This window comes from Aethalodelphis obliquidens, unplaced genomic scaffold (assembly GCF_003676395.1).
Source record: "Aethalodelphis obliquidens isolate GAN/ISIS:26980383/991018 unplaced genomic scaffold, ASM367639v1 scaffold15, whole genome shotgun sequence".
NCBI lineage: Eukaryota > Metazoa > Chordata > Mammalia > Artiodactyla > Delphinidae > Aethalodelphis > Aethalodelphis obliquidens.
Window position 1 is genome coordinate 14044286 of NW_020837959.1, and position 13661 is coordinate 14057946.

Here is a 13661-nt window from a genome sequence, read left to right on the forward strand (position 1 = left end):
CCCCTTACATTAAAAAAATTTTTTTTTGAAGAAAGTAGTCCATGGGGACTAGAGTAAGACAGTCACCTAAGCACATGAGCCTACCTCCCAACATGCTCAAATTCTAGAAATGACAGAATGCACTTAAAAAGATAAATGCATAACCTTGCTGGAAAAAAAATGTTTTTAAAGAAGAAGAGGGCCACCTAAAATACAGAAATTTGGGGGAAACTCTCAAAACATAAAAAGGACAGGATTAGATTGGTGGGCAAAATCATATCCAAAGACCCTCTCAGGGGAAATGTACCATGGAGGTGGCTGCAGTTCTCTGAGGGATCCAAACTCTGATACAAGGAAAAGGAAGGGGCCCTGGGGATTTCTCAGCCTCCAGACAGGCAATCGGCCTTCTCCCACAATCAGAATTCAAAGATTAGCAATAAGCAATTCTGAAAAACAAAGCTAATCATAAAATCAATCCATAAGAAACTAACACCAAATAAGAAAATTAAGGAACCAAACTTAGTGGAGCAAAAAAAAAAAAAAAAAAATCTAAAAATGAATACAATTGACATTCTTACAGATCCACAGGATGCCAGACCAAAGGTCTATGCACTGACTAATCTAGCAGTAGGAATGCAGTGGAGAAAAAGCTGGATAAACAAGATCATTTCTGCCAGAGGCAAGGAAGAGGAGGACTTAATATAGTCAAGTAAGTCCTCCCTGAGAAGATGTTTGAGTTAAAGCATAAAAGGCGGGAGAGCAGTCCTGAATGACAAGAAGCCTCCAGCATGCCAGAATGTGACCAGGCAAGGAGCAGAAAATAAGCTCAAAGCCAAGCTCAACTCTAAGGAATCAAAAGGAGGCTCCCAGCATGTTAAGAAGGATAGAGGATTCAGGCAATATAGATCACACTGGGCCTTGCAGGCTCTGGTAAGAAATCTGGGTTTTATTCTAAGAGCAAAGGGAAGTCATTAGATAGCTTTTTAGCAAGGAACTGACTATCTGATTTACATTTTAAAAAGATCACTTTGCCTGCGGTGTGGAAAACAGATTAGAGGCGGGAAAGAATGGAAAGGACTGTGGTGGTGTGAACCAAGGACAGCAAGTTTCATTACAGTAAATATACTCAGATTTCATTTATGCTTTAAAAAGAAGATATAGTATGTATTTCTGTACTGTTTAATTTTTTCTAGTAAGAATGTATTCATGCGCTTAAAAAGAAAGTAAACTGAGGAATGTGTTTTGTTAACAATGTACTGATTAAATAATCACTTGCAATTGAAAACTTTTAGAGAGTATTTGTTAACACTAGAGACATATTTTATAATTAAGCAGCCTAATAAGTGAGGAAAGAAGAGCAAAATAACCCTGCCTTAAACGTTTTCGTTAAACTGTAGTTCAAAGATATAGCATTATAATCAGACACTGCGGGGAATATAGATGATACAGGCTCTAAAATTTTAAAGTCCTTATCTTTCATAAATACTAAAATATTTATGAATGAAATGATGTCATGTGAAATGTTCCAAAATAATCCACAGGTATAGATGAAATAAGATTGCTCGTGGGTTGAAAATTGTTAAAGCTGGGAGATTAGTACTTGGGGATTCATGATACCATTCCCCACCTTTGTAAATGTAGAACGTTTCACAAAATAAGGTTTTACTTTAAATCTTTTTAAGAGATAGAGGTGGGGAAATTAAAACAATTAAAGATAGTTCATTTTGATCTTGTAAAGGTAAATTCTAATATAAACTCTACACCCATAAACATTTACAGTTCCTAGTGTAAAATATAAAGGATTGTGCATCACTTATGCAGAAACGTGTGCAGAAACCATGTTAAAATGATACTAGAGAATGAACTAGGGATGCAAATAAGAATGGTGAAAATGCTGTGTGTGGGCTATGGAAGGATCCAGCCTGTTACAGTAAGAACAATTAATTACTAGGGCCAGTTGATGGGTTTATCTATGTGTTCTCAACATGTTGGGGGAAAGGACGTAGTCTTCAAATTAGCAAGAAGATTTCAAACATCTCCCACTTATATTTTCTCAAAAGGGAAGATCAGATCAATGTACTGAATAGAAGATTCCAGATTGCTTGAGGAGGTAAGAAATCTGGATATGAGATAAACCATTAGTCACAGTACTTTCCTTATCCACTCATGAAAATGTCTAACAGGAAAGATGTAACACAGAAAGAAATTAAGAACCTACTATACAGTGGATACTTTCAGTATATTTATTTCACTTAATTTTCACAACAAACGTAGAAAGTAAACATCTTCCATACTTTTATAACTGAGGAATCTGAGGCTCAAAGAAGTTACCCAATCTGCCTGAAGACTCACAGTAACTGTCACAATAAGATTCAATTCCAAAGCGTAGCTTTCTTTGCAGCACAGCTCAGGAAACTTTTCCCCATATAAACCAGGCTAAGCTTTCTTTCCACAGCTACTAAGCCTTGTATGCTTCACTCACCGAACCCATCATTTAATGTAACATTTTAGCCACAATCCTTTCCAACCTCACAAGCGGAGCCTGAAGTCTAGTGGGAACCAAGAACATATTTGTGAAGTTCCCTGAAGTACTCTGTCCAGATGCCCCCAGCCAGACATTCTTCACGGAGAGCCACAGCGGTGTCCTGCTTCAACAGGGCTTGACAGAGCTTGGGTCAAACCGTCGCTGCAACACCTCCCCACAGCACCCTGGAGGCCCGTCCTCAGCCACCTGCCACCATGACCGAGGCCCCCTCGCGGGTGTGCCGGAGCGACCACCAGGACTCGGAGGCCCCCATCGACCACCAGACTGGAGCTCTACGCCTCCTCCGTCTACCTGGCCGTGTCTTGCTGCTTTGACCCCGATGGTGGGGCTGTGAAGGACACTGCCTAATATTTTCTTCAGCAGTGTCATGAGGAGAGAGAATACGCTGAGAAACTGATGAAGCTGCAGAACCAATGAGGTGGCTGAATCCCAAACTCTTCAGGATACCAAGAAACTAAACCATGACGACTGAGCAAGCTGGCTGAATGCAACAGAACATGTGTTACACTTGGAAAACAGTGTGAATCAGTCCCTACTGGAACGGCACAAACTGTTCACTGACAAATGATACCCACCTGTGTGATTTCACTGAGACTCACTACCTGAATGAGCAGATGAAATCCGAAGAACTGGGTGACCATAACACCAGCTTGCACAAACGGGGGCCCACGAATCTGGCATGGCAAAGTATCTCTCTTACAAGCACACACTGGGAGACAGGGACACTGAGAGCTGAGCCTCAGGCTGGCTTCCCATGGCCACAGGGTCACTTTCCTGGTCACGAAGGCAGTGCATGCAAGTTGGGGTCACCTTTACCTCTTCTATAAGTTGCACCAAAACATCCATCTACATTCTTTCATTTGTACTATTCCTTCAAATAATGTAATGTGGTATCCCTCCAAAAAGTTATGTATACTGTCACCCCAAAGGTTGAGCTCCTCTCCAAACTAACTTTCTCTTGCCTTCTATGATTAAAAGAGGTATCCAGCATTTCTCTGTGCCTTTTAAATAAAACTCAGATCTTTATTATGTTACAATTTTACCCAATATAATTTCTATTTAATAACGTGATAAGTAAATACCACTTCCTCTACAAAAATTTCAATCATCCAGGGAGATAATTACTATTCCTCCAGTGCATCTTGGTCACTTTTCCATAACAGAACTTGCCATAGTGTACGTGGCGGTTGTGTAGGCCGCCTTCTCCCCGAAAGAGATGGTGTGCCTCCTAACCGGGATCTTCTCTCACCTTCCTCCAAATCCAGCCCCCACGCTACTGCAAGAGCAATCTTCCCAAGATGCACTCCTAGTAACAATTCTGCAGTATTTTCAGGTCGCTGGCTAGATTCAACCTCAGTCCCTTCAGATCTAAAGGCAAACAAGACCCTTCTTGATCAGGTCCCTTGATGTGGGTCCAGCCTTATCACCCCTCACTCCTTCAACTCTTAATTTATACTCCAATAACATAATGAACTGGCCGAACTTTCCTGAACATACTAGTTCTTATGCTGCATCCCTTTAAACTTGCTATGCCATGAAAAGGCCTCCCCCACTTGCCTACCTGGATAACTCCCACTCCTCTATCAGGATTCTGCCCTCAAATGCTGGTTCCTTTGTGAAACTTTCCCTAACTACCTCAGTGAGAAGGTGGGAAAAGTTCCTCCTATGCTCCTGCTATACCGTGCATCCCTCCACTCACAAGTACATGACTTCACTTTGCAATACCCCAGTCTCAATAAGCTGACCTTCACAGTTTGCCTGCCTCTCACAACCCCCACAGTCCCAAACCTGATCGAAAGCAAGTCGGAGAGAATGAACGGTCTTTTCTTCTTTTTATCACCTAGTTCAGTACCTTTCACAAAGCGGACACTCAATATTTATTGAATGAATGTAACTAAATTCCTTCTTAAATGTATAATTCATCAGAATAATAGAAGCTAAGATATGTAATAACAATTAAAAAATCAAACTGATACTACTACCAAAGACTCATAAATACACTAATACGTTTCTTTAAAAATTGCAAATGTGGCTGTTTTTGCAATATCTCAACTGTGTTATTTTGAGCCATGGATAATTTTTTATTCCATTGCCACATCCCGGGAGACAGTGACAATGAAAGCAGTCTCCTAATTCTGAGAGATGAGGCAACCAAACATCCTGCCATCTCCTGAACAGAATTAAACAATAAGTTTCTCCATAGACAAGTATCAACCAAAGGTCAGCAAAATATACAGGAAGGACAGGAAAAAAGGTGGAGTAGCTAACTCTTTCACTGAAGTTAGTATTAGAATCTGTCATATTTTAGAGAGCAAAATATATAGAATTTTAAGAAACATAAAGTTGAGGGGTTAAAAGTATGATGTGCTGGGCTTCCCTGCTGGCGCAGTGGTTGAGAGTCCGCCTGCCGATGCAGGGGACAGGGGTTCGTGCCCCGGTCCGGGAGGATCCCACGTGCCGTGGGGCAGCTGGGCCCGTGAGCCATGGCCGCTGGGCCTGCGCGTCCAGAGCCTGTGCTCTGCAACGGGAGAGGCCACAACGGTGAGAGGCCCGCGTACTGAAAAAAAAAAAAAAAAAAAAAAAGTATGATGTGCTGACAGTCACAATCAAGACTGGAGCAACCAGACTGAAAAAGGCAAGAATAAAAGGTCAGAGATGCTCAGGCTCAAGCCAAGACCAGGTGGCAGAACAGAAGCAAGTTTAGGGTGGTTGTTCAGGTTGGAGCACTTAGAATGTCAGGGAGGAAGAGAACCTTAAGATCATTCTAAAAAGGTACACAAGGGAAAAAAAAAGTACTGTCTGTAAAAGGTCCTATCTAAATCCAAGATCAAAGCAAGATGGGGCAGAGTCCGAAAAAAGTCTCATGACAGAAACACAGGAAACTGGAATCTGGCCACAGAAAGAGCAAGAAGTTCATTATCTTCGCAATTCCACAGTCAGTGAGGACCAATGATGAAACAGTTTTAATAAAAATACACTGAGCTGGAAACCCTAGACCTTGTAAGCATCTCTTTCCAATTACTCTAACCTAAAAAGTGTTTTAGTATACAAAGCCAAACTGAAAGGAAGACAAGGCTGAGTAGTTATGTAGCAAGTACATATGAACAATGCCTGCATGAAATCTTCCTGGGTAAACTAGGAAAATAACATCTATTGTAACCAAGTTTGCTCGATTTCAATGGACATGTGTCTTTGTTTCAATTAACTATGGAAGCATAAATGTTGTGATGGGACTCCTTGTTCAAGGAATTTCAACTTGGAAAATAAGTGTGCAATGGTCCTTACCCAAAAAAAAAAAAAAAGTTGAAACAGTCAACCTCACTCATCCATTCTAAAAATATTTACTGCACATCTACTTCACGTCAACATGTTTTAGGTATAGAGACAAGAGTGTTTTCCATAAAGCTTATATTCTAGAGGAACAGACAGACAAGAAATACAAATGAGGTAGTTCAAGACAATATTAAGTTTTATGAAGAAAATACAAAAAGGTAAAGGGAGAGTATTAACTGACCTAGAGCGTGCTTCTTACATAATACGTCAGGACTGAAACATGAATGCTCATTTGGCTGTTCTCTGAAATCTTCAGAGTATAGGAACAACAGGAATAAAGACACTTAGTCAAAACATGAGCTTGGCATTTGGAAGTAAAGTTGATGTGGTAGGAGCCTAGCGATGGAGAATATTAAGATGAAAAGAGATATAAGTAAATAGGAGTCATATAAGTCAGGCTTTGCAGTATTAGTGGAGTATTAGGTTGAGAAGAGAACAGAAGACGAGAATATAGCAGTAGAGACTACCAACCACTCTTTAAGTTCTGCTATCAAAACTTTGGAAACACTATAGTGGAAATACTATAGCATGTTGAAGTGCTGATGTCAATGACCCAGAAGAGGAAGAAAATGATGATACAGGAGAAAAACAATAACCGTAGAAGCAATATTTTCAGAAGGCAAGAGGAAATGGAATCCAGGGCATAAGTATAGGAATTGGGTTTTGCCAGGAATAGAGATGCTTTATCCATTAATATAAGAAAATTAGCAGAATGGGTAGAGATGCAAGTAGGCTAGTAAATTCAGAGGTAGAAAGAAGAGGAAATTGCCCTGTGATGGCTTTCATTTTCCCAATAAAGATAAGGTCTAAAAGAATGAGGCAACAGAAGAAAGAAAAGGAGGGTTTAAATTGGAGATTTAAGGAAAGAGGAAGAGGTTTGAGACACTGATTTTCAATAGACATACTAGGGAATTGTAGAAATGTTAGCAGTACTGAGTGTGCATGTGAAATAGAGATTATATGCTTAAAATGAGACCAGTCAGCAAGGTTATCTTCATTTTTCTCCATCCATGTTCAGCTGTGAGGTTTGACAAACAAGTTGGCCAAGTTGGATTTAATCAGTTCAAATTTTGCCAGGTGAGTAAAGCAAAAGAGCACAGGAGCAAGAAAATTAAAGGATGTTTTCAGTGGAGTGACTACAAGATGGACTGCTAAATCTACACTGAGAAAGTAGGGAAGAGGACATGGATGCTTCACAAAGCATGTTTTATATCCCCAAGCAGTCTGTAAACTCAAAGGCAAAAACCAAGAGTTCTATACTACATATACCTCACCAAAGAACACTACAGTGAAGCCTCTGCTAACTGATTAAATGAGTCTTCTCCATAGTCCAGAACTCCATATAACATAAACTCATCAGATTTTTTAAACTTATTAAAAAATTTTTTTAAAAAGCAGCATTCCGAAGATCTTGAAAAATCAATTTATGGTTGACATGATGTTTTTGCTCTTAAGAGCAGGTGATTGGGTTCCCATTATTATTTCCATAGAAACAAAGATTAATAGCTGGACAATAACCAAAGGAACACTATGGCAATAGAAATTAAATTAATTAACTTCATATGGGAAAGTAAAGCCTAATTACTACAGGGTACCCATCTCAGAACAACTCCCCCTGTCCCACAGAATCTAATCAACTGCATTTCTGGGCACTTTGCAATGCTAACTAGTCAAGTGAATTGGGACTTGGACACTATTGCTAACTATAGCATATATCATTAAATGAATCTAAAATAATTCTAGAAGCAATCTGATCATCTGCTAAAATACTTAGTTTATAAGAATCTCCCCTTATCCTCAGGGAATACATTCCAAGACTCCCAGTGGATACCAAAACCACAGACAGTACCGAACCCTATATATACACTATGTTTTTTCCTATACATACACACCTATGATAAAGTTTGATTTATAAATTAAACACAGTAAGAGATTGACAACAATAATAAAATAGAACAATTATAACAATACACTGTAATAAAAGATGTGAATGTGGTCCCCTCTTCTCAAAATATCTTACTGGACAAATATAATGCCTTTTCCATCTTAACTAAGCACTTAACACACACTGTGGCCGCACCCTTTGCAGTCTGAGTTGCGACAGCCAAGCTAGCACAAATTTCTTTTTCCTTTTTCACAGTTTTACGGATAGAAGATTCGTTCTTACCGTGGATATCAGCAACCTCAGCATACAATTTTTTTTCTTTCCTTACTAAGTCAAGGGCTTCCACTTTTTCACTTAAAGGAAGCACTTTACGGCTTCTCTTTGGCATATCCAAATTTCCGAATTGTCAGCATCACTAGGCTTGCATTTTGGGGCCATTATTAAGTAAAATAAGGGTTACCTGAACACAAGCCCTGAGATACCGCTGATAATCCAGATAGCTACTAAGTGACTAACAGGCAGGATACATGGGACAAAGGGATGATTCATGACCTAAGTGAGACAGCGTGAGATTTCATCATGCTACTCAGAAAAGTTCGCAATTTAAAACTTATGAATTGTTTATTTCTGGAATTTCCCATTTAATATTTTCGGACCACGGTTGACCACAAGTAACTGAAACCAAGAAAAGCGAAACCACAGATAAGGGGGGACTACTGTATATAAATTACTGAAAGTCCTTTGTTTTCGCTACTTTATTCTTTTCATATTTAAATAATGTCAAGAAAATCCTAGAGAACACAAAACATATTTTTAGTAAGTTAGATTCACATAAGAAGTATCACCATCTTTTGTACTCAGGAGATTTCTAACTATTCTTTTCCCAATGTCCAAAATATATGGTTTAGTCAGATCAGTTCAGTGAAATAAAGAAAAATTGAGTCCTGAAAGAATGTTGAGGAAGAAAAAGAGATAAAAGAAGGTTTGGTTCCCAGGTTGTGTTCCTACTTCAATCACCAAATAGAACACACCATTAGCAGAGAATTAAAATAGCTTCCTTATCTGTAATATGAGAATACTAAAGTAGATACTTATACTAAAGTTTTCTTTCTGCTCCAAAAATTCTATTCCCAAACTAGTGCTTTGGACTTCCCCCTTTCAAAGGCCTTTTTGAAAAGGGATGCTAAAAGATTTAACCTTTCAATTCATGAGCCTATCACATATTTTCTTCCTCTGAATTACATTAACAGAAAAGCCTAGAAAAAAAAAAGATGAATATTTTAAATCAGAAAAAAATAGGCCAGCTAATCTAATTATTGGCGACAGTCTCCAACATATGCAAGGTCTTGTTTCTCACTCACTCTTCTCACACCCATTCTCATTTATTTCTTCTCTCCCCAAGCCTTAAGCCTAACAGCGGGATCACACAGTCCTGAATGACTCCAGAGGACATTTAGGTTAGAGAACCCAGAGGCAGAACTTATTTGGGAAAACAGGAGCTAACCATTTGCTAATGCAAGTCAGAGGTTCTTTCTTATCTTTATATCCCCATCACCAAATAAAATAATAGATATATAATAACAGATACCTAAGTTAACTCCACTATATAATTTATTACATCAGTGATTCTCACCAGTGATTTCTTTTTAGAAATGCAGAATTTCAGGTCCTACCTGGACTTACTGAATCAAAAGTTTGGGGAGTAAGTTTCAGCACTCTGTTTAAAAAGCTCTCCAGGTGATGCACACTCAGGCTTGAGAACCGCTGTATTAAACATGTCAGGAAATCACCTTCCTGTTCATTATTGCTGGTGGCAAGCAAGGAAACAAACAAAAATGCTGATTTTTCTCAGCTGCCACCACTTACAAATGCTTGGGCCCACATTATGCTGTCAACCACTTAACTTCTGTTTCCAGCCCACACACAAGATGAACTTTAGAGTCAAATAACTTGAGTTAAACTTATGGCTCTTAGAGTTAACAGCTATGTGACCTTATCTAAGTTAATTAAACTCTTGGAGCCTCAGTTCCCTCATCTGTAAAGCAGAAATAACATCACATACCTCCATGAATAAGATACAGCTTACAGAAAGGTGTCCAGGACAGTGCCTGGCACACAGCAGACCTTCAATAAATGTAAGATCTTCTTCCTTTCTTCCCTACCACCTGTACCAAGTCCCTGCTGCTTTACACAGACAACACCCTAAAGAAGACAGCACTTTAGCACCCCTCTGAGAAACGTTACCAATGCCTCCCATACCGAAAAGCTCTCTGGCGAGGTTTTTCTTCTGGAAAATACCACAGGAGAGACATGAAGTGTTATGAGTCCTACAGAATCATATACAGAACAGCGATTCTAAAAAGGTGGTCTACAAGCTAGTGGAAAAAGCAAATCATTCAAAAGTGTGTACCTGTGTAACTTAAAAAATAATTGACGTTAAGCACAATATAGGCAACTTTCTCTTAAGTGGCCATAATTAATTAATGACAACTGGGGATTAACGCTAAACTTCACCGGGCAGGAGGTGTTAACATCAGAAAACGCAAAAGAACTGGAATACATGACCTATATTAAAGTGGTCCAGGCATTCCAATTTCACTGTCAAATTCTTTGTCCCAATGTTATCACACTATATATCTTGTTTTGATGTTCCAAAAAATATATGGTCTCCAGGGGAACCCCTCCTCCAAAAAAAAAACCACTGCCATAAATGACACCTAAAAATTGGAGAGTATTACTCCTTTTTGTAAGTTTATAATTTTGAGGGGATTTTACCGTAAACAATTCCCAACTTCAGCTCCGCACTCCCTCTAATATTAAGTCCAATATTAAAATGTTTAATTTGACTACTAGCCTATTCATGGGGACGAAAATAGGTCAGTGCACGTGGCATGTCATTATACTCGAATATTTCGCAGGGTAACCAAGTTAGCAGCGTCAGTTCAATGAGCGCTTGCAGGTTTCACTCGTACTCCTCAAGTTGACAACTAAGACGGGACAGCCCTCTATGTTTGCTGTTCTGTTAGAGTAGCCAACATTCCCAACTGTAGGACCGTAGGGAAGCTGAAGCATTCGTATGTTCTTACGGGGACATTTTTCCAGAGAACTCGTAATAGGAAAGCTGAACCAACAACAGGCTGCAAAGCCACAAACTTAGTGCCCTGCCCGCCGGAAGCCTGAATGCCTGCACCGGCTACTTAACGACTGCAACCTAACAACTTCTAGACACAAGACAGCAGAGCGGGGTGACGGTTACTCACTTTTAACATTCAACACTGTCCCCCTCACCTTACTCAGCAGGACATCCTCCCCACCGCCAATCCCCCGGAACCCCTTGGGCCACCTTTACCGCCTCCTCCCAGCACCACTGCCCTAGAGTCCCCAGGCGCCAAGCAAGGGTCCCGAGCGAGGCCGGGAGCCGACGGCTGCCCGGGTCTCCGCGTCCCAGGACGCCCCAGAAGCCGCTGCCCGGTGCCCCGCTTCCCCCCGACCCCATTAGCCCCACTCCTCACTCCAAACCCGCTGTCCCGGCCCCGCGGCCCGCCGGTCCCGCACCTCTTCCCCAGACAAACCCGGAACCGGGAGCCGGCCCCCGCCCAGGGGCGGGTTTAGGCCCAAGCCAGGCCACGGAGTCCCCGGCTCCCGCACCACCGCCCGGGCCGCCCCGAAACTCGTGCCGGGACGGAGGCGGGGAAGCGCTGCGAGGCCTGGCCCGGGAGCCCGCTCCTCCGGCCGGGGCAGGACACGACTCACCTTCGTACTGTAGGTCCACCAGAACCAGCAGGAAGGGGAACACCGAGCCCAGCCGGCTGGTCACAGAGCAGGGGGCCACCATGTCCGAGGGCGCGGGCGCTGAGGAGAAGCAAAGGTGCGGGGCCCACCAGCCTCCGCCGGCGCTCACGCTGCAGCTGCGCCCACCCGCCGTCCGCTCTTGCTCGGGCCTAAGGCGGCTGGCGCCCCGCGGAAGAAGGCAGCGGTAGGCGGGGCCCGGGCGGGGCTACGCCCCGAGCGCCGCCGCCGCCCAATCACCTTCTTCCTGGCCACTTTCCTACTGGGCTCGCCGGGGTCGTGGTTCGCGCTGATAGGCTGTAGGGGCCGCTGCCCCCGCCCCTTCTCTGATAGGATAACGTGGAAGCACGAGACAAGACTGCGTCCGCCTGCGGTGGAGCTGTCAGGAGCTCCAAATCGCTGCGGCGGGCCGGAGGGAGGCGGCCGGGCAGCTGTGTGGCAGCCGCCGAGTCCGCATGCGCAGGCCGCGGAAGCCTTTTTGGGCCGGTCCCCGCGCGCTGGGTCGGCGAGGAGGAGGATGTCAGCAATCCCAGGTTTTCCAGTGTGCTGTTTGGGGAAAGGTGAATCCGCCGCTTCCGCAGTGAGAAGCCAAACCTGGTCCCAGGAAGTCTGCGGGGGTGGATCGGGGAACAGGACAAGTGGCAGAGCCTGCTACCTCCCTCTGAGAGTCTCGGAACCTACACGGACCGCCCTGAAGAGCGGTGGCGAAACGATCAGGAGAAGCTCGGGCTCAGTAAAGTAGGATGAGCCGATGGAGCCGGGAGCATGTCAGGAAAACCAGGTACATTAGGGACCTAAGGGAGGTAAGTGAGAATGGCATGGAAGATTGGGACCCATTCCCCAACTGTCCAGTGGACCAGCGTGTCCAGAAAAAGAGCAATTCTGGAAGATTCTGTGCAGAAGAAACCAGGGAAGCACAGCAGCTAAGAGAGCAAAGGGCTCTTGAGAGTGCAGCCAACGTCAACTATAAGGAAAAAAAGAGAGACGTGTTAGGACAGATCTTGTATCTTGTGCTCAACAGAGGAAACTCAACAAGGTAAAATTCAAGTTACACAATTTGGCATTAAACTTGTTCACCGCCACTTCCTCCGGCGTCCTCAACACAACGCACACTATGCACCAGTGATGTTTCACATGGGATGAAACAGTAATGCCTTTCTGTGTTAAGCGCTGTCAAGTGCAAACTTATTACTTTACCAGTGAGTATGCATTTGCTATCTTGGTGCTACTGCACACTTTAGAACTCATGAATGATAAATGGCACAGTGAATTCGTTATTTCCTAAAAATACACTCAGGAGGGTAAAAGCTTTCTAAGCTTTTATTCCAGAGGGAACTAAGCAAAGGAAATGGTTTGGAGAAAGGGAAAACAAACAAAAAACTGAGTCCCTTAGTAGTTGTGGTGGAAAGCAGTGTAACATAATGTGAAGAGCAGAGGATTCAGATCCAAGAAATGTAGTTCCCCACCACAGTTGTTATCTAGGTTATCTTCATCTGTAAAGTGGGTATGATACTGATGGCCTCAAAGGTTTGTTTTGAGGTTTCATGAAGTGGGTAAAAATTCTTGTAAATTATAAAGTATTATACAAATGTTACTTATCATTCTAACAAGAGCAAATCATGAGACTCCTCTTTGGATTTTTTTTTTTTTTTGGTTTGTCCTTTTCCTTATCGACTACCACAAGGTGGTGTTAGTGAAAAAACAGCAATGATTTCAGTGTCTACAAGTAGTGAAGACATCATCCAGATGAGGTACCGTTGCCAAGGCAGCCAACATTGCTGATCAAAATGGAGAAAGTTTTGTAAACAAATAATACTACACCATGAATTATCACCAGAATGCTGCCTGTGATTCTGGTCCTAAGGAAGAAGCAGTGCTAAAGAAGTTCTAAGGATGGAAATTAAAAATGATTAACGAGAGGACAGACCTTGTGCCATAGATAATAAAAATAACAAGGGCCTTCATTGTTGAGTGATTTTGGAAATTCATTGATCAAATTGCATAGCCATGAATCCTAAAGTCTTAAAACTAGGATTTACAAAGTATCTCTTGAAAGAGATAATTTTACAACAAAGAAGGAAACATTTTAAACAGCAATAAGTGTACAGTGCTAAAATTATCCTTATATGT

At 42.2% G+C, this 13661-nt stretch overlaps 1 protein-coding gene across 1 annotated transcript in view; it reads right to left on the reverse strand.

Annotated features, from left to right (window-relative positions):
- Positions 1-11696, reverse strand: part of DNAJC3 (DnaJ heat shock protein family (Hsp40) member C3) — an 87533-nt gene extending 75837 nt beyond the window's left edge. Inside the window, exon 1 of the mRNA XM_027115973.1 lies at positions 11496-11696. Coding sequence (XP_026971774.1) covers positions 11496-11577 — 82 coding nt within the window. The 5' untranslated portion in view covers positions 11578-11696. The remainder of the gene's footprint in view (positions 1-11495) is intronic.
- Positions 11697-13661: the final 1965 nt, after the last annotated feature.